This window comes from Meriones unguiculatus, chromosome 8 (assembly GCF_030254825.1).
Source record: "Meriones unguiculatus strain TT.TT164.6M chromosome 8, Bangor_MerUng_6.1, whole genome shotgun sequence".
Lineage (NCBI taxonomy): Eukaryota > Metazoa > Chordata > Mammalia > Rodentia > Muridae > Meriones > Meriones unguiculatus.
In genome coordinates, this window is record NC_083356.1 from 108,953,554 (window position 1) to 108,978,576 (window position 25,023).

Consider the following 25,023-nt stretch of genomic DNA (forward strand, 5'->3'; position numbering starts at 1 on the left):
GCTGTCTATTTAGAAGCAGGAAGTCAAGAGTGCACTTACGGCAGGGCTCAGTGCAGTGTCTACCTGACGCCTCACTCCTAGGCGGTGCTACCAACTGACAGGATTCTACGCCAAGAGGAAAAGCTGAGTCAAAAATCCCTCTACCAAGACGGAACCTGTGGATCCAGCACCAGTGCGGTGCCGTGGGCGCCAGGGCCTGTTCCTCAACGGCCAAAGACCTCCACCTTCACATGCTTATCTTCCTGCTTCTCCCTAACCACTGTCTCAGACTGTGCCTCGTCCCTGTCCTGTTCCCTCAAATCCAGCAGCCTTAGAGATGGAATATGTGGGATACAGAGGGGGTTTTGCTCCTGAAGCCATGTGGCAGCAGATACACATTCAAACAGAAACCTACACATAGTCACACACGAACATTCCTACATACATGTGGCTAAAAACACAAGTAAGCGTAAATGTCCGTGCAGTGACTCAGGCACATAAGGGTGCAAAGTCACACAAACACATCCATAGACAAAGATCCACAAATATGCAGAGGGGCGAAAGTGAGCACACAGCACACAGTACAAACGTGCGTTCACACACAGATACGCCCCTCCACGCATACACGAAAGCGTGCGTGCATACTTGTGAAATTCTTTCACCATCAGCACACACACACGCAAACTGAGGCTCTCTAAGTTCTTTAATGCTCAGTCTCAACTCTGAGCTTCCGGTTTTGTCTATTCTAAATCTTTTTGTAAGCTCCTTCTAGCCCAGTGTCCCAGCTGGCACAAAGTTAACAGTCACAATGATATTAGCTCTCAGCCTCTCCAGGTCTGAGAGAGCTGAGGGATGCTGAGGCCCAAGAAATAGAGCTGGGAGCAGGACCTATGGTGTGCCGGTCTCTTGCCTTTGGTGGGGGACAGATCCCCTTAAAATTGTGGCCTCCCTACAGAAAGAGTGGGGGTAAAGGAGGAGAGAACAATCTCCCTCGTGTGACTCCCAAGACGGGGATGGGAGAATGGGACATGGGAGTCACTGCTGGATGCCCAAAAGCATAGCACTAGAGGACAGGCTGCCCTGAAAGAGAGCTTCCGCTCCAGCCCCAGTGGTGGCCGCACGTTCCATTTCAACATTGCACACCGGCTCTTGAGAAAGTCCCTTCAGGCCTGTGTTGGAAAGCCGCTCAACTTCTACCTCATAATGAGACCAAGCAATGATGGAGCACCTCCCCTCCCGATAGGGTCTTTTCTGCTCTGCTGTCACTGAGTAAGGAGGTGGAGTCCAAGGCCCGAGAAGAAGGGACTGCTTCCAGGTCACCAGAGCTGCCCTTGCTCCCTTCCCCAAACCCTGCTGCTGCTCCCCACCTGTATCAGGCTGCCGCACCCCACCGTCTCTTTCTTCCAGGGGTCTCTCAGAAAGGGCAATGAAGAAACACGACCTAGGGGATGCTGTGGGAAACCTGACTTTATGGCCAGGAGAGGCTGGGACAGAACGGAGAGAAGGATGGGGTGCAAGCAGCCAGGGCTGTGAAGGCAGGAGGCTCCAGGGCAGGCTCTGGCTCCATTTTAGAAGGAGCAGACGAAAGGCAGGCGGCTTTTGCATGAAGCTCTTCGCCAACGGCCCCCTGCAGCAGAGAACACAGTGGTTTAAACTGGCTGAGGTCTGCTCTGAACTCCACCTCCCACCCCCGTTGGGTTCCTTTACAGCCCCATCCATGGTTATCACCATCTCCAGAGGAGGAAACAGACTTTGTGGCAGTAACTTGCTATATCATAGCTGGTAGGTAGGTAGCCAGGCTGACCTGTGACTCAGCCATCTTGCTCCAGCTTGCATGGTTGCAGCCACTACACTAAAGTGCCCCGCCTCTGCTGCTAGCAGCTAGCGTCTTGTCTCAGCCACCACCTACTCCTACATTCACACCTTCCATTCACATCTGCTGGTCCTTCGATCATTCAAGTTCGTCAACCCCGTATCAGAGGAGGTAAAAGGCCCACAGCTGCTTCCTCTGGTAAGCACGCCCCGAGAAGTCCTTATGTCCTTATACCTTGGCCCTCCCCACAGACCAAGGCTGCACTCTCCATGTGGAAGGAGGAGGTTTGAAGAGGTGTGTCCAGGCAGTGCAAAGGAACAGCCGCTAACATTCCACTTTATCAATGCATCTCCTTGTCTGGAGCCTATGCCTCTCACCTTTGGTACCTAGAGTCACACAGTGTCCTCCCCCATTCCCAGGCTGCCCTGGGGCCCAGAATCCAAAATCCCAGCAGCTGCCATCAGTCCAGCGAAACTTCTTCCAGAAGAACTAGAGAAGAAAGAAAGTGGATCAGAAAACCTGAAAGAGGCAGAAAGATCCAAACCACTGCTGACTCCTCTCACTGCCTGGCTGGCCAGAAGCCGACTGCTCTCACCATCCGTCGCTCAGGGTTGGCAAGGGATGTGAGGGAAAATGACCATTGCTCCTGGGTGATCTAGGGCAGGCTTCCCCTGTCCTGTGGGGATCTTGCTAACAAGCAGGCTCGGATTCAGGAGGTCAAGCCTGGAGCCCAGGACTCTGCATCTCTAACAAGCTGCCAGGTGTTGCTGAAGGTGCTGGCTCCTGGACCACTCCTCCAGAGCTACATTTAACTCCTTTATCCACAACATTGGGACTGCTCCTAGGGAGGTAAAACCCCCTAAGGTTTTCGCCTTTTACAGAGGAAATAACAAGAGTCTGAGAAAGCCCCTTAGCAGTAAACAACTGAGTCCTGAGTCAGTCTCCTGGAATCTGTCTCCTCGCTTCAGGTTTTTATGACCACATGTTTTGAAAACCCATCCCCGAGGAAGGAGGAGATAGCTCAGTTCAGTCTCTACTTCAAGCCACATTAAAAGGCCAGGTATGTTCATTCACACTTGTAGTATCATTGTTGGGGAAGCCGAGATAAAAGGAATCCTTGGGATTCATGGCCAGCCACTCCAGCTGATCAGAGAGCATCAGGTCCCAGTGAGAGACTGTTTTAAAAAAATAAGCTAGATAGCTCCTGAGGAATGACTCCTCAGGTTACCCTATGGTTTCCACACTAGGTGTACACAGAACACACACACATCCCAACTCTAGGAAAGGGTAAGAGAAGTAAAAAGGAATCTTTATTGTAACATGTTCTAATTTTGATCTGAAGTGTCCCCCAAAGACCCTGTGTTAAAGGCTGTGTTCCCAGCTCATGACAGACCTGGGAAGTGATAGAAATTTTAAGAGGCCTTACCTGGAGCAAGTTAGGTCACTTGGGGCATGTCTTCATGATACCAGCATTCTGAACCCTTTCATTCTTCTCAGAGGTGAATACTGAGCCAACAAACGAGCCCTCGAGACAGAGCTCTGCCCACTGAGCTAGACCCTAACTTACCCAGCCCTTGAGAATGCCTCCTATCCAGACAGAGGCCTGGTTGATCTTCCTGGCCAAGCATTGAATTTGGTAGTTGAAACTGTAGCTGTGGATGGAAGCCAGGTTGCCTCGGTAGCATCTCCTGCAAACACTCTGCAGAGAGAAGAGGTGGGGTGCAGAACTCACTCTCTTTTGCCTAAAGATCCTGAATCCCCTAGAAAAAACCCTAAACTATTTACAGACTCAGTATTATATTATATTGGGATCCACTTGCTTCCCTTGAGCCTGTATTTAGTGGTAAGGACGTCGTTGCAGAAAACACTAATCCTTATTATAATTATAGCCACCACTTAGAGACTGTTTCCCGTCAAATACATCATCTCCTTTGACAATTAAAACAATGGTACCAGACAGTGAGCACTCCATATCTGTGGATTTCCTGCCCATGTAGTCATCCAGCCACACATTGAAAACAGCTGTTGTGTGTTTGCATGTGGGGCTGTAGGAGCAGCATGTGCATGTGTGTGGGTGCACACATGCAGCAGCCAGAATAGGACATTGGGTAGGTGTCCTCTGCCCTTCTCTGCCCCGTTGCCGTGAGACAGGGCAGCTCACTGAACCGGAAGCTGGCTCCTGGGAGAGGCTGCCTGGCTGGTGAGCTCTCAGGATGTGCGGGTCTGCCCCCAGTGCTGCGGGCACAGGCATGCGCTGGCATGTCCAGAGTCCTCCATGGGTGCTGGAGACCTGAACTCGAGTCCCCATGTTTGCAGAACAAGCTCAGTTACCCACAGAGCCATGTCCTCAGCCCCAGAAAAATATTTTTAGCAATGTTTACACCGAGCAATACTCTTTCTCTTGATATTAGTCCCCAAATAGTAAAGCATAAAAACTCTTCCCAGGACACTGCAGAGGTAGTATATAGAGGCTAGGGACGGTGTAGCCAATAGAAGAGAGGGCAGTGAGCTAACTCGGTGGGTTGTTTCCAGGTCCCACATGGAAGAAGGAGAGAACAACCTCCTCAAAGTTGTCTCCTGATCTACGTGTGTGTGCACCCACACACGTGCAGTAAACAAAAAAGCATAAGAAATAAAATACTGCTATGCATAAGCACTTTAAACATAGTCAGATATAGGTGTCCACTGGTGGGGAGGGTGTCCTGGATCAAAAATCCCATGGAGACTAAGGGACAATTACGTACCTTCGTTTGGGAAAGCCTGATCTCTGAAAGGTGAAGATGGTTGTCCAGGAAACAGTCAATAGTCAAAGGAAGAAGGGGTTGTTGTTGTTGTTTTCATATTTATTTATTTATTATTAGTTACATTTTATTAACTCTGTATCCCAGCTGTATCCCGCTCCCTCATTACCTCCCAATCCCACCCTCCCTTCCTCATCTCTTCCTGCCCCTTTCCAAGTCCACTGATAGGGAGGACCTCCTCCCCTTTCATCTGACCCTGTTTTATCAGGTATCTTCAGGACTGCCTGCAAAGTCCTCCTCTGTGGCCTAGCAGGGCTGCTTCTCCCTTGGTGGGTGGGGAGGTCTATTTATTTATTATGTATACAGTGTTCTGCCTGCATGTATGCCTACATATCAGAAGAGGGCACCAGATCTCACCATAGATGGTTGTGAGCCACCACATGGTCACAGGAAATGGTCACTCAGCACCTTTGGAAGAGCAGCCAGCGCTCTTAACCTCTGAGCCATCTTTCCAGCCCTTCTTTTCTTTTCTTTTTTTTTTTAGAGGTAATATCACTCTTTTGAAATGTATTTCAGTGCAGTTGTCAAATCCTGAGATTCCCTAGTTAGCATGCACATGTGTGCACACATGCATGCACACACACGCATGCACACACACGCATGCACACACACGCATGCACACACACACGCATGCACACACATGTGCACACACACACGCAGGTCCAGCATGGGCCATGGAGAAGTATTGAGTGAGGCACAGAAGAGGGTAGGCCTGAAATTTTGAATATTTCCTCTTACAGGACTTAAGTTTTTAATGATTTATACGGTTTTAATATAGTATTTTGTTTACTCTGAGGTTCTCATACATACATAAAACATGTTCCAATCATGTTCATCTCCCCACTCCCTCCTCTAGCTCCTCCTGAATCACACACACACATTCTCCTCCCAACTCCATATTCTCTTTTTAGTTAATATCTGGTCCATTGAGACTAGTTAATGCTTCCCGTACATGCATGACCAAAGTAAACATGCCAGTGGCCACAGACGTAAAGAAAATTGGCTTTCTCTCTCCCAGCGGCCATCAACCGCCAATTACTCCTATTCTAGGGCTGGCAGCTACTGGACCGTCCACATCCATGCTGGAACATTGACTAGCTTCATCTTTAGCAAATCTTGTCCCAGCAATCACAGCCATTGCGGGTCATGAACACACAGTTTTGTCACATCCAGAAGACACTGTTTTCATCCCCACTCTACCCCAACCTTTGTCTGTGATACTTTTCCACCTCCTTTTCAACAAAGCACAAGTATTTTTATCAATAAGGTGCTTTTACACAGATCTGTGGCTCTAAAAGTGTCCTCGGACCAAGAAGATTTCTACTCCCAAGACTTTGTTCCAAATGCCAGTCCTCAGACCAACCCGCCTGTCTCAAAGATTGTGGAGGTGGAGTTGCAAACGCTATATGCTAATGAGACCTCCAGGCAATTCTGTAGCTTTGAGAAATTAGTCTGAATGAATAGAGAACAGAAGTTTTAATCCAGGCCTTTTCCCTCCCCTTGACCTTTTCATGATGTCTTCCTGTCACTTACCTGAGCCTTACAAAATGTCTTGGGAGTCCTCACCAGCACGTATCGGCAGCTCTTGCACCCAGGGGTTCCCTGCAAACGAGCTGTGTCCTCTTCCCAGGGGCATGCCGAGTCCTCATCTGAAGCCTCGGGGTCTGACTCCATTGCCTCCTCATCCTCGAAGATGTCTTGATGTTCAGAACCCTCAACCTCCTCTCCCTCTGTTTGCGTTGTCTCTTGAGTCAGAGCCAACTCTCCTCCTGGCTCCCTCCAACCGTTTGCATCCTGCGTCAGATCTTTCTCCTTCTTCGAGCTCTCCGGATGGGGACGAGCAGTCTCTAGGAAGAAGAGGTACCCTGCCGTCACTTGAGGCACTCTCTCCCTCCAGCACCTCGGACAGTTCCAGCTGTCTGTTCGTGCCTTCCTGGAGCCCAATCTGGAGCCACACACAGGAAGGAATACTCTATGTTGGGAAAGGAGAGATGTCTTACAGCAGACTCACAGGTGGACAACAGCCTGAACGCTGGCTGACACCACAGGTGTGGACGGAAGGGAAGACCTGTATGAGAAGCCTGGAGAAGCCCTTTGTCTTAATATACGGTCTTTTGTGTTTGTTTTGTTTCTTTCTGAGGGAGCCAGTTCTGAGTCTGGAAGGTATCTAACCAGAGATGTGTGAGCAACCTGAAAAAACACACAGTGACCCTGGCCCTGTGGTAATGGTAACCACCAAAAGAGTGGAAGAGAGGGAAAAGGAGAAAAATGGATGAGAATAAAAGGGAAGGACTTACCCAGATGAAAAGCAGAAACCGTCCCCAGCAGGAGAAGGGACAGGATCAGGGGATGTTTCATATCTACTTGATCCTGAAGTAGACGAAATTCTGCCTTTGTCCTCACAGCTGTCCTTATGTGTCCAACACAGCTTCTGGCACATGACATGATACTTGTTTAATTAACCAATTAAAGGGAGGACCAAAGAGCCTAGACCCTCTCCTCCCCCTGCTCCTCCTCCTCTCCCTCAATTTTCTCCTCCTCCTGCTCTTCCTCCTCCTTCTGCTCCTCCTCCTGATCTTCCTCCTCTTCCTCTTCCTCAACTTCCTCCTCCTCCTCTAATGAACAGGCCCTGACCTGCAGAATCTGAAACTGGAGTAAGGGATGGTCAGGATGAGTAACTGAGCTGCAAAAATCTCCTCCCAAAATCTTCATGCTGTTCCCTAGGACCACAGTCTACCCAAGTTTCAGACCTGCAGGGACAGGTCAGCCCTGAGCCAGCGATGAACAATTTCACTTACTTAGGGAAAGAAGCAAAGACTTTAGCTATGGCGATCCTAAAAAACAGGCCTCCCAGCTGTCTGCTTTATAGTGACCTCCTGTTTCCTGCCTGACTCTGGGCCAGCACAGAACTCACCTCACGAAGACCTATGGCCTCCACTCTCACCAACTGATGCCCCACAATCAGCCCTTATACTGGGGTTTTGGGGAAGTACGAAGGGGCCAGGGTGATTGCCCCAGGCCAGGCTTGGGGATAATAGAACTGATAACATTTTGTTCAGTTTTTTTCCCCCAGACCCTGCTTCCTGCTAAATCGGCAGAGCCCTGACCTCTGGGGCCTGCTTCCCTCACCTCTCGGGCCTGCTGCCCTAAGTGGAAGTTTACCCCCACCAGTTTATTTATGAGGCGTGCATAACATCATGCCTATCAATCAGATGTAATTAGCATTAGTGTTCCGAAAGTGTCCAGCCTGAATGATACTCCTTCATTCAGAAGCAGACTCCCAACGTCACTCTTCTAGGAAGTGACGTGAAGATTCCCAGGGAGCAGTGAGGAGCCATGAAGGGAAGCCATGAAGGGAAGGGGGCCTCTGCATTCACCTTCACTCATTCCCACTGAGGCTATAGGATAGCCCTGCTTCACAGATGTAAACAACGGGATTCAGGGGAGGAAATATCACCAAGCTTGTCTGATCACCAAGCTTGGCTAGTTTTCATGTCAACTTGATGAAAACTAGAGTCATCTGAGAAGAGGAAAAATTGTCTCCTTAAGATCAGGCTGCAGGCAAGCTTGTAGGCTTTCCTTAATTAGTGATAGATGGGGGAGGGCCCAGCCTATTGTGGGTGGAGCCATCCCTGGGCTGGTGGTCCTGGGTTCAATAAGAAAGCAGGCTGAGCAAGCCATGATGAGCAAAGCAGTGAGCCCCACCTACCGCCTCTGCATCAGCTCCTGCCGCTGGGCTCCTGCCCTGTTTGAGTTCCTGCACTAACGGCTTTCGTGATGAACAGTGATGTGGAAGTGCGGGTGAAGTAAGCCCTTTCCTCTGCTTCTGGCCATGGTGTTCTATCATAGCAACAAAAACCCTAACCAAGACTCACAAAAAGTCAGGGAGCAGGGATTTCTAAGTCCCAAACACACACACTTTCTTTCTCTCTTTCTCTCTCTGTCTCTCTCCATTCTCTCTGCCTCTCTCCCTCCTTCTCTTTTCACAAGCCAGGCTCTTTCCGGTTCTCATCGTCATGTGGTTTCTTCTGTGCCATGGATCTGCATGGTTTCTCAACATTTATGCTCTTAGTACTGAGGACCATGTATTAGTTGTGGGAGCTGCCCTATGCATTATCTAAAGTTTAATAGCACCGTTTGTCTGTGTCCATTAGATGTCTGATGTTTACACTCACACACGCGTGCACGCACACACACACACACACATATGCATACACATGCACACATGCACACACGCCAAGGATTGAAACTGTCTCCACACATTCCATGGCCTAATGTCCTCTGAACCATTTAGAGACCACTGGCCTAGACTTTATCACTCCATCCAGCCTCTACGCGTCTCCAGGGCTGACAAAGATGCCAGAACTGGGAGGAAAACGCTTCTGCTAAGTCTTCCAGTCAATCGGCAGGCCACCTTGTCCTCCCTCCCTCAGTCCCTGCCTCCCGCCAGCCCTCTGACAACACAGGGCTAGGACTAGGATCAAGTCATGAAACATTCATCTCAGACCACAAACTTAAGAAGACACTACAAAATTCAACATAAAATATAAGTAATATTTTAACACAAACTTTCTTAAAATCAAATAGAATGCAAATATATTCTCAATGACTAATTTTATTTAAACAACTAAGCTCCAGTTCATTCACTGCTGCCCAAGGAGAGAACAGTGAGTGTGTAGCCCTGGCTTTGCTAGCTTTCCTGCTAAGAGCTTGTTGGAAGTGAAGCTGGCGCCGTGGAGGCGTTCTGCTGGGAGCGCACACCTGCTATTGACATGCCAGCCTCCTCCAAAGAAGCAGACACGGGTGGCCGAGAGAACAAGATGGCCTGGATGCCTTGTCTTCCTCTGCTTTCCCAAGGGACCTACAATTGGAGAAGAGGCTGAGGGGTTACTTCCTGGCCTGATTGCAGAATAACAGTCTCAGCTCTTATCTGTTGGCCCAACAGACCAGACTGCCCTCTTATCGACCTGACAGTGGGAAGGTTGGTCAACCCCAGTGCCCTAAGAATGTCTACAAGTTTCAGGCTTGAGATTGCCCCAGTGAGAAAAGGAGAAACACAGATACCCTTCTCGACCGTCCTCCTCACCCTGGGAGCTGACAGAGCTGACAGCGCCCTGGATGGTGGGGCGAGCCTCAGGGGTTGCTCTTCTCATGAGCCAGCATCTCCCTAAGCCTTGCATGCATTGCTTCCCTTTACAAGATCCTGTGGCAATCAGAGACCAGCCTGAGCTCAGGTTCTATGCCCCTTCCCCACCCCATAGTGGCTTCCTCTCGTAGACCTCCATCTTCTCCAACCCCAGTCATTCATTCATTCATGTGGATGCTGTTTTCCTTGCAAACAAACCCTGAAAAAACACATTTTAATACTTCAGTAATCTTGCTGATGGCCACAGTGACTCCTTTCTAATTGAAAACCAGAAGTAAAATTTTTGAAGGTTCACTACCAACCAGGCACTATGTTTCCATAAGGTTTGTTTTGTTTTTGTCTTTGTTTTTGACAACCATTACTTCCTCTGTACTCTGTATGAACTCGTCACAAATCTTCACTGAAATTGGGTATTGCTACCTTAAGTTTACATATTTAATGAAAAAAAAAAAACTGAAGAGGTAAATGATTGCTTCAGTTCTCACAGCCCAAACGTCCTTGTTTATATCTAAGCATGTTATCCTGACAGTCCAGCCAATGGTATCAGTGCTAAGTCTCAGGAACACTGTTTTCAGTTACTTTCCAATGAATTCCTGAATGAGCCTCTTGTCCCACGATTTGGCACAACCCCTTTTTACCCAAAGAATGAATCTCATGGTGAAGAGAAGCCAGCAGCATGATACATGATGAAATCGCACATTCAGGAGGCAACCACTCCAAACTGAGGACAGTGACAAGATCTGCCTCTCAGGCAGTGGTTCTGAATCTGTGGGTCACGGGAGTCCCAGATCAGAAATCCTGCATGTCAGTACTTACACTATGATTCATAACAGTAGCAAAATTAAAGGAGCAATAAAATAATTTTATGGTTGGGGGTCAGCACAACATGAGGAACTGTACTGAAGGGTCTCAGAGTTAAGAAGGTTGAGAGGAGACTACCACAGATGGCCTCTGAAAGACTCTACCCAGCAGATGCTGAGACCCATAGACAAACTTTGGGCCGAGTGCAGGGAATCTAATGAAATAAGGGGGAGACAGAAAGACCTGGAAGGGACAGCAGCTCCACAAGGAGAGTAACAGAGCCAAAAAATCTGGGCCCAGGGATGTTTTCTGAGACTGATTCTTCAACCAAGGGCCATGCATGGATGTAGGGCATGCATACCCCTGCACAGATGTAGCCCATGGCAGCTCAGTGTCCAAGTGGGTTCCCTGGTAAGGGGAACAGGGAGTCTCTCATTAACTCAGTGGCTGGCTCTTTGATCACCACCCTTATTGGGCCACAGAGGAAGACAATGCAGCCAGTCCTGATGAGACCTGATAGGCTAGGGTCAGAGGGAAGGGAAGGAGGACCTCCCCTATCAGTGAACTAGGGAAGGGTCATAGGAGGAGAAGAGGGAGGGAGGGCGGTATTGGGAGGGTATGAAGGAGAGGACCACAGCTGGGATACAAAGTGAATAAACTGTAATAAATAAAATAATTTTTAAAAAAGAAGGTTGAGGACCATTGCTGTGGAGAAGCCATCTGGGGCAGAGCTGTAGGGAATCGCCCAGCACTTGGAGCCGGGGCGCCCTTGTGCGATGAGGCAGGTCTAGCTTCATGCAGTCCTTGCTTGTTGGTGGACAGTGATGAACATCTTGCTTGCTCAGGCTGCTGAGTTTTCCTGCCCTGTGCTTTGCATAGTGCAGAAACCCTGGGCATTCCATCTAAAGAGATGCTGTCTGCTGCATAGAACCTGCTCAGCATCTTACTGGAAAGGAAAAATGTTCACACAAGCTGCCTCTTGGGATACAAGGCCAGTCTATTTACTTTATTTATTTCATGAACTTTACCTTGTTTTTTTTTTACTCCGATTGTTTTTTTTTCTTAATTATTACAATTTATTCACTTTGTATCCCAGCTGTAGCCCCCTCCCTCTTCTCCTCCCATGCTCCTCCCCAAGTCCACTGATAGGGAGGTCCTCCTCCCCTTCCATCTGACCCTAGCCTATCAGGTCTCATCAGGACTGGCTGCATTGTCTTCCTCTGTGGCCTGGTAAGGCTGCTCCCCTGACCCAGGGGGAGGTGATCAGAGAGCTAGCCACTGAGTTCACTGAGACAGCCCCTGTTTCCCTTACTAGGGAACCCACTTGGAGGTTGAGCTGCCATGGACTACTTTAAAAAAGACAAAAACAAAAGCAAAAAACAAAAACAAGGCCTCATGTAGCCCAGGCTGGCCTCAAGTTCACCGTGCAGCTGATGATGATCTTGAACTTCTGATCCTCCTGACTCCACATTGCAAGCAGTAGTGTTACAAATGTGTGCCTCACTCCTGTTTAATGTGGGGTGGGCATAGAGCCTAGGGCTTCAGGCTTCAGGCATGCTGGGCACTCTGCCAACCATACCACATCCCTAGACACACTCTGTTTAAAAAAAAACAGTTTTAATGATATATTCATCCTTCATGGAGTTTTCTAGATCTTCATCTTGTCCTAAAACTCATTTTAACAAAAAGATGGTTCTCATCATTATTGTGATCATTAATGAAATGGCAAGGTCAAAGCAATGTGGAGGAGCCGAGCCTCCTGAGCAAGCCCAGACCATTGTCCACAGACACAGACACCTGAGACACTAAAGAGTAGACTAAGCAGAAATGCTGTAGCCATTGCCCTTATACAGCCACAGCCACAGCCACAGCCACAGCCACAGCCACAGCCATGTGCAGAGCGGAGTCAAGGACCCCGCAGTCTCCTCCTGCCTTCACCTGGGCATCCTCTAATGAGACTTCCGTGGAGCAGGCCTCACAAAGCTTAAGAGAGCAGTTTCTGAGAAGCAAAAATCTATCTGACTCCCAGCTTGGAGTATAGGAACCGTGCAGCAAACGGTGGTAGCAGGTGTCTTGTCCCATTCGTGCATTTATTTATTTTTCACTTATTCTCGAGCTGGACTCCTGCTCGGGCTTCACATGGGCTAGGCCACTGCTCTGCCATGGAGCGATAGCCCCAGCCCCTCATCATCCTTACCATTACTATTAAAACAAGAAGAGCAGTGCTGTCCTGCAGCAGAAGGTGACATCCATGAGCACTCGCGGACCAGCTCTGCCTCAGCTGTATCCTCACAGCACCCACCCCAGAGCCAAGCACACGGAGATTTCGAAGCTCACCAAGTATAAAACCATCAGCTGACATGGCACGGTGGTTGCATGGACCAAAATGCGGCTCTGTCTCTTTCTCAGCTCTCTGAGAAACTAACCCTGAACAAATAGCTTCCCTTCTCTGCGTCACTCAAAAACTCACAGATCTTCTTTTGCCTTCCCAGGACCCTGGACCCATAAAGAGTTGGGAAATCCCTGAAAGAGGGGGTTCAGGCCACTGAGCCCCTCCATCCTGCTTCTCTCCTTACTAATATTAGAGTTGCTCATCCCCACCTTAGATTGGGTGTCTTTGCCTCCAGGTGAGTTGACTTTTGTGCCTCAAAGTGAAGTCCAGAGTGAGCAACATCCGTCAAAACTTCCAAGCACAGAAACAGTGGATAAAGGAGCAGGCTTCGGAGCTCAGAACGCCACGTCTCAGCACTGGGAACATCCAGATGTCTGTCTTGAGCAAGTCTTTCATCCATGTATAATTCCCTGAGCCTGTTTCTACATGGCAGGAATAATAATGATTGATGGCGTAGCGTGATCTGTGGCAGGCACTTGCCGCAGCAGCTGAGTGTTCAGTAAGAGAACAGCCAGCATGTGCTCTCTCTCTCTGTCAGTCTCTCTCTCTCTCTCTCTGTCTGTCTCTGCCTGCCTGTCTCTATCTGTGTCTCTCTGTCTCTCTGTGTCTGTCTGTCTGTGTGTGTCTCTCTCATACACACATACACACACACATACATACACACTGTGTCTTAGATTCCTAGGCCTCACTGAGGGTCTGACTCATAATTCAGAGTTTGATATTGGGTTTTCTCCAAAGCAGAGCTTTCGACAAGGATTTGAGTACCCATTCTATAGCTAATCTGGGGAAGGGCAGAAACAGTGCTAGAGAAAGACAGGATTCATCGGGGGAGAGGCAAGCAGCCAATAAAATACATGTTGTACTGTCAGCCAGCTTAATAGACAACAGAAAGGTGGTGCCTAACCCATGCTCCACCTGTTCCACTTGATAGGCTAATACTGGCTGTTTACGTGATAGGCTCTGCAGTTACCTAGGAGACCAGCCTCTGGCCACGCCCCTGAGGGAGTACCTTGATTGTGTTCCTTAAGGTGGGAAGGCCCCCCCATTCCCTGGGTCTAGATCCTGGATTGTGTCTGGAAGATGCTCCTGCACACAAGCACTCATCTCTCTGCTTCCGAAGTGGAGGTGCAATGTAGGCACCTGCTTTGAGTTCCTCCACCCAGACTTCCCTCCCGTAACGGACAGTATCCTTGACCTGTGAACTAAAAGCAGCTCTGTCCCCATGAGTCAAGTTCTTTGTCACAGCAACAGGAAAGGCAGCTAATACAGTGGGAAAGAAGAGCCCTTGTAGCTGAGAGTTCAAAACCCCTCGCATGTCTGGAAACTGTTGGTGAGGCCCTGACAGTACCTGACACACACATGCTGTGTAATTGTGTCTTCCACAAACACCTGAACACATTTCTCTATTGTCAGAATGCTTCATGGACCCCACTGCACCTTTATTTCCTAAAGAGCGATAACTTCGTGGCTCCTTCATAACACAGTGAGATCATAACACAGAGAGCTCAGAGTGAGCCTGAGCGACCAGTGATCGCAGGAGAAAAGGAATCTGTTTCAGTAAAGCGCTTTTATTGTAGGAGGTGAAAGAAGGGGACATCTGGCAGGGAAGAAGAAGCAGTTACCCAGGAGACGATGAATTTGAACTCCCGGCTGGAACCAGCTCAGAACGAACAGATGAAGGGACGCCTCTTGGCACAGTGAGACCGACGCCAGTGGCCTCCTATGGAGGGAGGAGAGGAGAGCTTCAGCGCCCTGTCTACCCTCACCGGAAAGACCCTGTTCCCACCAGCTCTGCCCACCACCTCACAAGCTTCTCTTGAGTGGCCAGGCTCACTTCCCAGCCCTCCTCCTTGAGTCTCCCCGGCCTTCCCTTCATTCATCTCCAGCCAGCCTCACCTTGGGTACACAGGGTCACACATCTGCCACCACCACGGCCAGGCTGGCCAGAAGCCCAGTATGCAAAATTCCAAGAACTTCCATCAACCCACTGAAAGCGTGTGCAACGGCCCTAGAAAGGTGGGAGGGAAAGGGATAGAGTAGGGGAAGGGAGAGGGGCAGAGCCAGCACTATCCCTGGTGACTCCTGGACCACAGGATCATGATGGATGCTGTCAGGCTGAACTAATGGCCCACAGTGACCATCACCACCCATTCTCCTCTTCTCTAACATGAGCACCCTCTTATCAACCAGAAATGGGGCTGGAAACCTAGAGGTAAGGAAACAGCCCACAGACCTCCACGGCAGAGAATCTGGGAGGAACTTGGACTTAAACCTGATTCTAAATCGTTGGGTGGCACCTCAGTGTCTTGCCTGGGTGCCCATCTGTCCCGAGCTTCTTAGGGGAGAGTAAAAGGGGAAATACAGACAAAGCTGCAGCAAAGTGGAGCCTGGACGGGATCAAGAGGTGCTTTCATTTCATTTCATCCCTGTATCCCTCTTACCCAGCCCACGATCCTGCCTCCGATCCAGACTTGACCCTGGTTGATTCCCCTGACAGAGCACTGGATTCGGAAGTTAACGTGGAAACTGTGGATGGAGGCAAGGCTGCCCCGGTAGCAGCGCCTGCAAACTGACTGCAGAACAAAACAAGAGAGAAAGAAAGGAGTTTCCCTCTGCAATTCACAGGGTCATAGTCATGGGCTTTGAGTCTCCAAAATCCATTCCCTTCCTCCCTCCCACCATCTGTCCTTTCTTCCTACCCTCTTTCCCTCCCTCCCTAGCCATAGCCATCAGAAGATAGTAGAGCAGAACACAGCACATTTCCACATGACCCTCTCCCCACCCAGCATCTCCCGGAGGTGGAGGCATGTTCCCCGTCTCTGCTCTCAGCCTCGGCCATGCACCACTTACCTGAGCTTTGTCAAACCGTTCGGCTGACTGAACTAGGACGTAGCGGCAGGTCTTGCATCCAGAGACACCCGTCAGACGCATTGTGTCCTCTTCCTTGGGGCACTGAAGGTCCCCATCCATCGCATCCTGGCCTGAGACGGCTCCCTCGTCCCCTGGAGCACTTTTGCTTCCAGAACCTTCCTCCTCTTCCAGTGGCATTAGCTCCTCCCCAGGAGAATACTCTTCTACTTCCGCTCTTGGTATCTCTGCATCCCTAGGCAAGTTCTCATCAGTCAATGGGCTTTTGGAGTCGGAAGCTTCAGACCCTAGCAAATAGGAAATTCAAGTGTCCATCTTTCAAAACTTCCTTTAGTCTCTCCAGAACTGTGGGCACCTCCTGCCCAACTCCCTGAACACCAGTGTGCACAACCCTGCCTAGAAAAAAGGAAACTACAGCCACAGAGACACCCCACTTCACACATGAGGTCAAGATAACTGAACACAATAGCTTAGAGTTCAGTCTTTGTGGTTTTGGGTCCTGGACCCAACAACTACAAGCTTCATTTCTTGGGAAACAAGTATACAATCCTTAGTGCTTCATGAAGGTGCTCTAGAGATTAAGGACAAAACATGCAGAGAGAGTGCTCAGTGAACTCAAAGTGAAGAGAAGCTGTTATTACTGAGAACACCATTCGGGTTACAGAAAGGACGAAGCTGGAAATGCCAGGACAGAATCAAGGCTACCGACATAGCAGCTGCTCTCGGGAGTCCTGCAGAGTCCCTGCTCCCCCAGTGTCCAGGGATTCTGAAATTGGGAATGATAAGTGATGGTACGGGGTGTGTGATTCAGACCTCATCTATTACACACAGGAATGAGCGAGCAAGCGAGAGAGAACTGATGACTCACTCAGATGAAGAGCAGACACTCCCCCGACTAGAAGAGCCAGAAGTAGAGGGAATTTCATCTTGGCTTTGTCCTGAAATAGAGAACACAGATGTTACACACATGCACATGCACACACGTGCACACACATGCACACACACACACCAGCCAGACCATTTTGGACCTGTGGGAGGAAGGTGGAGAAAAAGAAAGCAAGAACTTGGAATGAACTAGAAGAGCTAATGCTGAGCCCAGCCCATGTTGTCCCAGGGAACCCATTTGTTCATTTTGCCTATGACAAGGCTTCATGCAGCCTGGGTAGCCTGGAACTCAGTACGTAGCAGAAGCTGGCATAGAATTCCTGATTATCCTGCCTCAATTACCAAGTGCTGAGATTAGAGGCATGTGCCATCACACCTGGTTTATGTTCTATTAGGGATTGAACCCAGGGTGTCATGCATGCTGGGCAGGTACTCTACCAACTGAGCCCCAGCCCCAGCTCCAGGAAGTCCTCCCTGAACAAAATCAAGTAGACCATAAGGAGCCGCTCAGGCTAGCTTTCCTGCAAGCCTGTAAGGAAAATGAATTATTTACTTATTTATCCATTGATTTGCATTAATGAGCTTGTCAGCGTCTGCAGGATGAGTGAATGGAGAAGTAGCGAGTGTTGAGCTTGCTAGGAAAGCGCAGCACTTAAATCATCTGGTCCTTCCCCAGAGCCAGGTATGACCCTCCTTTCCTCACCCTGTGCCCTTCCCTGACAAGGAGAGTTTCCTGTCCTCCGAAGAGATGTTCGATGCACTAGCATGAGCAGAAGCTCAGCCTAGGTCAGGGGCCTCCCTGTAGCTGGACCTCCCCAGAGCCAGCTGCACCCAGAAAAGAAAACACTCACAGCCGCCTGGGTCTTGTCAAGTTTGCAAAGCTGGACCCTTCCTCATCCCAACTCCAAGTGGCATTTATAGACACCTTGGAGGAAGTCCCCTGGGAAAAAGGGTGCTTACCTCAGCCAGAGGGAGAGGGTGGGCTGATAAGAGCCATTTCTTCACTTCTTTGATGAGTCTGCTCCTTAGCCAACACATGTGGGGGAGGGAGCGTTGAGCTCTTCATCTGGGCTCACTTTGGGCTGCGTTTCTTTCTCTCCTTGGGAGCTTTCCCCCAATTCGTGGTCTTCTTTTTACCTAAGACACTGGAGGAAGCATCTTTCATTATCTGTTAGAGTTTAAAATGCACCTCTGACCAGGTTCACTCTTTGTAGACTATTGTTCTGGACAGAAAACCACCTGTATGTAGGAAAATTTTTACAAAGTTATTTATTGTTTAATAGTTCCAGCAAAATGACTGGGCTACTTACCCATTGAACAGTGAGTAAAATGTGTCTCGTCTGTTCTAGAAAATTCCTGTGTCTACACCTGTACCTCTGAGCCTCGGAGCTGTGTGTACCATGTTAGAAACGGAACAAAGCAAGACTGACAGGGAGGGTTTTTTGTTTGTGTTTGTCTGTCTGTTCACTGCCTTTGCTCGCCTCTCTGTTTTCTGCTTTTTGTTTTTGAGACAGGATCTTGCCCTGTGGTCCTGGCTGGCCTGATCCTCACTATATAGCTCAGGTGTCCTCAAGTGTGTGGCAATGTTCACATCCTCGCTTCTCTGGTGTGCTACCACCACACCTAGCAAGAAGAAAATATTCAGTGTGAAAACAGTTTTACAAGTAGAAACCTTGGGCAGCTCCTTCTGTGAGTTTTCCTCATGACACCATATTTAGATACGTGAAAGAATTCACACCAGCCTGATGACCTTGGTGGCCTCCATGAGTGAGCAAGGAGGTCGCTGTTCCTTCTTTTGTTATTCTACCTTTCTCCAGTCATTTCAGTCTATGTGTGCAAAATCTGTCATTTGAAGTAGGATCTTATTAAAGACATTTTTGGAATTTTTTTGTTTGTTTGTTTGTTGTTGTTGTTGTTTGAGACAGGGTTTCTCTGTGTAGCCTTGGCTGCCCTAGACTCACTTTCTAGACCAGGCTGGCCTTGAACTCACCCCTGCCTCCCAAGTGCTAGAATTACAGACATGTGCCACCGAGCCCAGCTATTAAAGATGTTTTTAAAGCACAGAAGACCTCTGGGAAATTCTGATTGGCTAGTTTTTTCAGAGTAGAAAGCGATGACTACATTTAGCGTGTCTAGGTTATGGGATGAAAATGGGCCTGGAAACCCTGAGCTGAGGATCTCAGTGTCCAGGAGTATTCACATGCAACCAACTACTCCCCCTCAGAACTGGGCCCCTCGGCTGGCCACCCACCACCTTCATCAACGTAATGTTTACGGCACATGTGTCAGCGCTGTGTGTGGAAATAGCATCTCTTTTAATCTTGGTGTGCAGGGTATGCACACACACGTGTTCATATGTGTACACGTGTGTGCATATGTGCTCCCTTTGCTTTTTTGAATCAAGATCTCTCACTGGACCTCCACTCTCTGGTAGGCCAGACTGGCAGGCCAGCAAGCTAGAGGATGCTGACTTCACATTCCTCTGGCCTCCGTAGCATCGGGATTACATATGTGGGTTGTGTTTTCTTTTCTACAAACTCGTTTCAAACAAAGGTCCCCATAATTTTGCTACAAGCACCCTACCCACTGTAACATCATCCCAACCCTAGTCCTTAAAAAAGTGACCTAGTTATCATTTCTCCATCTCTGTATTCATACATGTGCCCATCTATACATACAAACATGTCTACACTGAAACACATAAACAAAAAATGTGGAAGGAACCAATTTCTACATCAGTGCCAGGGACCTAAATAAAACAGATGCCCATTTGGAGGAGAGGATGCTTTCCTAAGCCCTTTGAGCAGGACGTTCTCCTCTTGACTCATGACCACAATGCGATCAACCGGCTTGGAGGCCTGCATCTTCCAGCAGGAGGGTCTGATGATCACCCTCAGATTGAGACTTGCCTCCTTCCCAAGAAGCGGTGGCTCCTTGCAGGGTCCTAAAACTTGGGAGTTCTTGTTGCAGGCCTCAGAGTTGCCACGGAAAGTAGACGATGTTGGAAGAACTAAACGTGCAAAGCACACCCATCTGGACAGCAGAGCTCCAGGAAGGTCCTTTGAAGCCAGCCTTGCACTTAGCCTCGTAGCATCCTCTGGAGCTCGTTTTACCTTCAGGCTTATCAGTGCCGAGACGCAGACCTGGTAGTGTAGGCTCCGTCCTGACACACTGTGGGCTGTTGCCCCAGGTGTGTGTGTGTACCAGACACTGAACAAAAGTCACCTTGGCCAATGTGATCAACAGCAAGCCACTGGTTTGCCTCTCTTCCATGCCCGTCCCCCAGACACACAGCAGCTTGAAGGCAGAAAACACTGCACCTCCAGATACAGTCAGTATCATCAGTATGAGTTCCCAGCACCATGATTCCTTTCTAATCTGGAAACTGAATAATGCCCGAGGAACTATGAAGCCTACATAATTCATATTCATAATTCAGAGATAATTCATATGTGATGTTTCTAAAGCAAGGATCCAAATCACTAGTGAAGTTCTTTCATGTCCTATCAAAGGTCTAAAAAACAACCAACTTTATTGAATGATTTGTTCCCCAAGAACCAGAGATGAATTTCTAGGCTGCTGTGGTAAAAAGCATATTATGATACGTCCTAAAGTGTTCACCATTCCTACCTCCTCAAATGTATAATCCTTGGGATTGTTGATGTGGATTTTCCTCTGTGGTCATGTTATATATTCCATAGTACAATTAATTTTAAGATGGAGATAGGGATGGAATTGTGGCTCAGGGGTAAATCACTTGCCTAGCATTCATTAGTCCCTAGGTTCAGTCCCAAACGTGGAAGGAAGAACAGGAGGGAAACAGGAAAAGAGGAAAGGACAGAGGGAAAGAGGAGAGGGGGTGGAAGAGATTAGACAAGAGGAGAGGAGAGAAGAAAAACAAGGTAGGGAGAGAGGAAACACAAGGAAAGAGGAAGGGAGGAGGAACAGAAAAAAGACTGGCTGTATCGGGTAAATCTGACCTAATCAAATGAACCATTAAAAGCAACTGGGTTCTTCCTAAAATCACAGATCCTGAGTGTGAGGATATTCAACCCAGGGGACATATTGCTGGCTTTTATGGATAGCGCCATGGCAAGGAATATGGGCAATCTTGAGGACCTAACAGAGGCACCTTCTTGCAGCCAGCAAGGAACCAGGAGCTCAGTGCCATGCCCGCAAGAAACAGAACCCTGTCACAACCTCATTAGCTCAGAAATGTGGTCAAGCAACATTTTTATTTCAGACATAAGTCCCCAAACAGAAGCCCCAGCCATGCCATGCTCACATCTCTGATTTACTGGCCTGTAATGATAGAAACGCCTGCGGCCTGACATCGCTAAATGTGTAGCAATACGTCCTGTGGCATGAAGACTAACAGCCTAAGGGTCCATCTCCCTCTCACTTGGCAGAGGGAGCAGCATAAACAAGTGTCCCAAAAAATGAGCCTGAGGACCTTCTAGAATAGAGAACCCAGGGACAGAAGAGCAGGCATTGCACAGGGGAGAGTCCTTTCAGACTATAAGACTATGAATGGCCTCTTCTAGACTCAAATTTTGCTCAGTTGGATTCCTCCGCCTCACAGAAAAGATGGAGCTTGAAGCTGACCAACTGCCTGCTGGCTGGGCTTGGCCAACATCCTTGTGGGGCAGATAAAAGGTGGCGAAAGGGCCAACACAATCCCAGGGGCGAGTGGCCCAAGCGATAGGGATGAAGTCGTTGCTCTGTGAAACCAGTCTTGACAACAGCATCTCTGGTACTTCCTCATTTCGATGTCCCAACAGTTGTTAGAGGTCAAGGTGTCCCACATTCTGGAGCTGGCAGAGCCCTGATAGAAGAGCCAGTCCAGCCTCCAGGTATCCGATGTGGAAGGACACCCTGAACCAGACGGGGTATCCCGATTCCTTCCTGTTTCCTCTCCTCCTTGCCGCCTCACTGGCCCGAGCTGAGACGGGTGGTGATAAAAAACCTGTCACCTCACACTTCCAGTGGGCCTCTCTGCTCACTAGCCAACGACCCGCTCTCACTGCTGCTATTTGCAAGGCTGTCCACTAACAGGTCCTCTCCACTGACCAGCTTCACCACAGTGACAGACCCTAGGTAGATCAGTGTGATGATATGGATCCCGGCTTCACTGGCCAAGCCTTTGTCCTGTCGCATCCATCTCATCTGCTGACCTCCAGCCAATGGTCATCTGCTCACACAAGCCTCCAAGAATGTCTAGAGAAGCCCACACACCCCTCCATCATAGCCACTTACTCTGTTCCACATCATTCCATTTCTTTTCGGATTTTTGTTTTACTTTTGAGATTGTGATTACATTTTCCTTTACCATCTCTCTCCCTCTAGACCCTTCCATATAACCTTCCCTGCTCTCCTTCAAATTCATGGTCTTAAAAAAAAAAAAAAAAAAAAAAAACCTAATCGTTATTGCATGTGTGTGAGTGTATGAGTGTGTGGGTGTGGGTGTCCCTAAATATAACCTGTTCTGTCTGTATAATGCGACTCCTATGTCTGTCTTCAGGGCTGACCCCTTGGCCCTGTACAACAACTGATTTCTGTGCTCTTCCCTGAGGGAGGCCGTCTGTCCCACTCCCGGCTTTTATCAGTTGCCTTTAGTTCTTTGTAGGGTTGAGGCCTTGTAGGCTTTTTCCCTGTCTGTTTTGACATGTTCATTGATGTCATTTTTGTTCAACTCACATGGGCATCCGTGTTGATGAGACTTTACGGGTGTAGCTTTTGACACAAAACCTCCCAGCAAACTCCGTGATTCTCCGGCTCTTGGGGCCTTTCTGCTCACTCTTCCTCAATGTTTCCTGAACTTTAGGTGTGGGAGTGTTTTTCTGGGTGTGGACTTCACAGCTCTGCATTTTGGTTGGTGGTGGTTTTCTGCAGCAATCTGTGTTAGTGTAGAGAAGTGCCCTTGAGGAGAGGTAAGGATTACACTCATCTGTGAGTGTAAGGATGAGCGTTTATAGTTACTGTTGGGGACTGTGCTGGTTTAGTAAAGAAGTGGTTCCAGATTCTCCAACAAGCAAGACTTTACCAGACTGAGTAGCTAAGCAGGGTTCCTGTGCCAGGCATGGTTTCCCTCTCGTGAACTGGCTCTTAAGTCAAGTTACACAGCTGTTGGCCGTTGCCAAGGTATGTGTGCCACTGCTGCCCTCTTGGGGTTATAACGGAAGGCTGGGCATGGATGAGGTCCATAGGCAGCACAGCCGGGAGGACTGTTAGCTGCCTTCCCCCTTTGGAAGGCTGCATGGTGCCTCCTGGAACTATAAAACTAGTCCCTAGGGAGGGGCATTCAAGTCAGTTCTAGCTGAGGTGTCTCGGGAACCTGTTTCTGAAGTTCACGGTATCTTCAGCAATAGGGATTTACCTTCTGTTTCTGGGGTGGGGGTGGTAACAAAGAGCAGCAGCAATGGGTATTGGGATAGCCCAAACCAACAACTCAAAAGAGGGCTTCTCATGCCTATGATTGGTTTTTGCTAGGTGGTCTTTGGCTCTTGGAGGGAGCACCATCAGCCCAGTTGAGAAAAGATCATTAAAACTCTGTGTGTGTGTGTGTGTGTGTGTGTGTGTGTGTGTGTGTGCGCGCGCGCGCGTGTGTTTATGTGTATTATAGGTGTGGTTTTAGTTAGTTCCGATTATAACTTCTTGTGGTTTCCCCAAACCTTCTCATTGTTACTTGCCCTCCTCCCTCCTTCTTCTGTATGTACCTCTCCTCCCTTTTCCCATTTCCCGGATCAGATCACCTGTATGCTGCTCTTCTCTCTATTGTCCCCAGCCTCCACCCCAGCAACGCTCCTGTTTTCCTTTTCTGGTTTTTGTAATTACTACAGACTGTGAACTCAATTCTGAAGATTTGAAGCTAGGAGTCCCAAATGAAAGACAAATGCAATATTTGTCTTTCTGGGTCTGGCATGCCTCACTCAATAACAGCTTTCCTGGTTGCACCCATTTACTTTCAAAGTTCATAATTTTATTTTTCTTTACAACTGAATAATAGTATTCCCTTCTATATATGTGCCACCTTTTCATTATCCATTTATCAGTTGTAGGACAGTTAGGTTGTTTCTGTTTCCTAGTTATTGTGAACAGAGCCTCCGTGAACATGGCTGAGTAAGTGTCTGTGGGGTAGGATAGTGAGGCCTTCGGGCATATGCCAAGGAGTGGTATAACTGGGTCATACAGGAGATTTATTTTTAACCTTTTTAGAATTTTCCACACTGATTTCCATAGTGGTTGCACCAATTTTCCATCTCACTAACAGTGAATGAGGTTTTCCCCTTTCTTGCATCCCCTCCAACATTTGTTTTTTGTTGTTCTGTTGATCTTTGCCATTCTGACTGAGGCAAGATGGAATTCCTCTCCTATTTCTATATCATGTGGGGTAATGTCTTCTTCTAGATGTTTCGGTGTTTCATGTGTCCCATGTAGGTCTTTGATAGATTTGAGTTTGTTTTCAGTAACAGATAAGGTAATACACGCAGGTCTAATTTCAGTCTTCTGTATGTGGCCATCCAGTTTTCCCAGCACCGTTTGTTGAACAGCTTTCTTTCTCCAGAGTATGTTTTTGGCATTGCTGTCAAATATTAAGTGGCTGAAGTTACAGGTACTCTTCTTTGGGTCTTCAGTTTTGTTGCACTATTCTAAATGTCTGTTCTGTGCAAGTATCATATTGGTTTTATTACTCTGGCTCTGTAATATATCTTAAGAACTGGAATTGTGGTCCCTCAGTACTGTTATTTTTGTTCAGGAATTTCCTGACTATCAGGGTCTTTTGGTATTCCATGTGAACATTACGATTGTTTATTTTTGGTTTTTGGTTCTCCCCCCCCCCCCATTTCTGCGAAGAATGAGATGGGAATTTTGATTAGGATTTCATTAAATCTGTAAATGGCTTTTGGTAGACTGGTCATTTTCACAATATTAATTCTACCAATCCAATCCTCAAGCATGGAATGCCATTTCCATTTTTTAGTTTCTTTCTCTCTTTCTTCAGAGCTTCAAAATTCCCACCATAGAGGTCTTTCACATCCGTTATTTGGTTTATTTTTTTATACTATTTTTTAAAGGCTATTAAGACTGAGAGTGTTTTTTCCATAATCTCCTCTGTCTGTTTGTTGGTGGTGTATGGAAAAGCTTTTGATTTGTGTAAGTTGATTCTGTATCCTGTCGCATTGCTGAGTTTATCATTTCTAGAAGTTTTCTGATAGACCTTTGGGATCACTAATATATGGTACCATATCTTCTACAAAGGACAGTTTGAAGTATTCTTTCCCTATTGTATTCTTTAAGTTATTTCTCTTGCCTTACTGCTCCAGCTGCTATTTCTAGC

General features: G+C 48.1%; 2 protein-coding genes across 2 annotated transcripts; both read right to left on the minus strand.

Moving 5' to 3' along the window:
- Window positions 1–1,434: 1,434 nt before the first annotated feature.
- Prg3 (proteoglycan 3, pro eosinophil major basic protein 2) lies at window positions 1,435–7,020 on the minus strand. Its single transcript, XM_021642863.2, has 5 exons — window positions 6,891–7,020; window positions 6,127–6,440; window positions 3,360–3,491; window positions 2,170–2,281; window positions 1,435–1,606 (listed from the first exon to the last, which is right to left on the minus strand). The coding sequence occupies exons 1-5, from the start codon at window positions 6,949–6,951 to the stop codon at window positions 1,548–1,550; spliced, it is 678 nt and encodes a 225-aa protein (XP_021498538.1). The 5' UTR covers window positions 6,952–7,020; the 3' UTR covers window positions 1,435–1,547.
- Window positions 7,021–14,481: 7,461 nt separating this feature from the next.
- On the minus strand, window positions 14,482–17,564 carry Prg2 (proteoglycan 2, pro eosinophil major basic protein). Its single transcript, XM_021642926.2, has 6 exons — window positions 17,537–17,564; window positions 16,669–16,738; window positions 15,783–16,087; window positions 15,374–15,505; window positions 14,829–14,940; window positions 14,482–14,652 (listed from the first exon to the last, which is right to left on the minus strand). Exons 2-6 carry the CDS (start codon window positions 16,724–16,726, stop codon window positions 14,594–14,596), a joined length of 666 nt encoding a protein of 221 aa, XP_021498601.2. The 5' UTR covers window positions 16,727–16,738; window positions 17,537–17,564; the 3' UTR covers window positions 14,482–14,593.
- Between the last annotated feature and the right edge of the window lie 7,459 nt (window positions 17,565–25,023).

Coding starts and splice junctions, on each gene's coding strand:
- Prg2 (XM_021642926.2), bottom strand. CDS start 16,726: ATGAAATTCCCTCTACTTCTGGCTCTTCTAGTCGGGGGAGTGTCTGCT. Junction 16,088..16,668: donor AGTGTCTGCTCTTCATCTGA/GTGAGTCATCAG, acceptor CCTATTTGCTAG/GGTCTGAAGCTTCCGACTCC. Junction 15,506..15,782: donor AACGGTTTGACAAAGCTCAG/GTAAGTGGTGCA, acceptor TTTGTTCTGCAG/TCAGTTTGCAGGCGCTGCTA.
- Prg3 (XM_021642863.2), bottom strand. CDS start 6,951: ATGAAACATCCCCTGATCCTGTCCCTTCTCCTGCTGGGGACGGTTTCT. Junction 3,492..6,126: donor AGACATTTTGTAAGGCTCAG/GTAAGTGACAGG, acceptor TTCTCTCTGCAG/AGTGTTTGCAGGAGATGCTA. Junction 2,282..3,359: donor GAGGCATTCTCAAGGGCTGG/GTAAGTTAGGGT, acceptor TTTCTTCTCTAG/TTCTTCTGGAAGAAGTTTCG.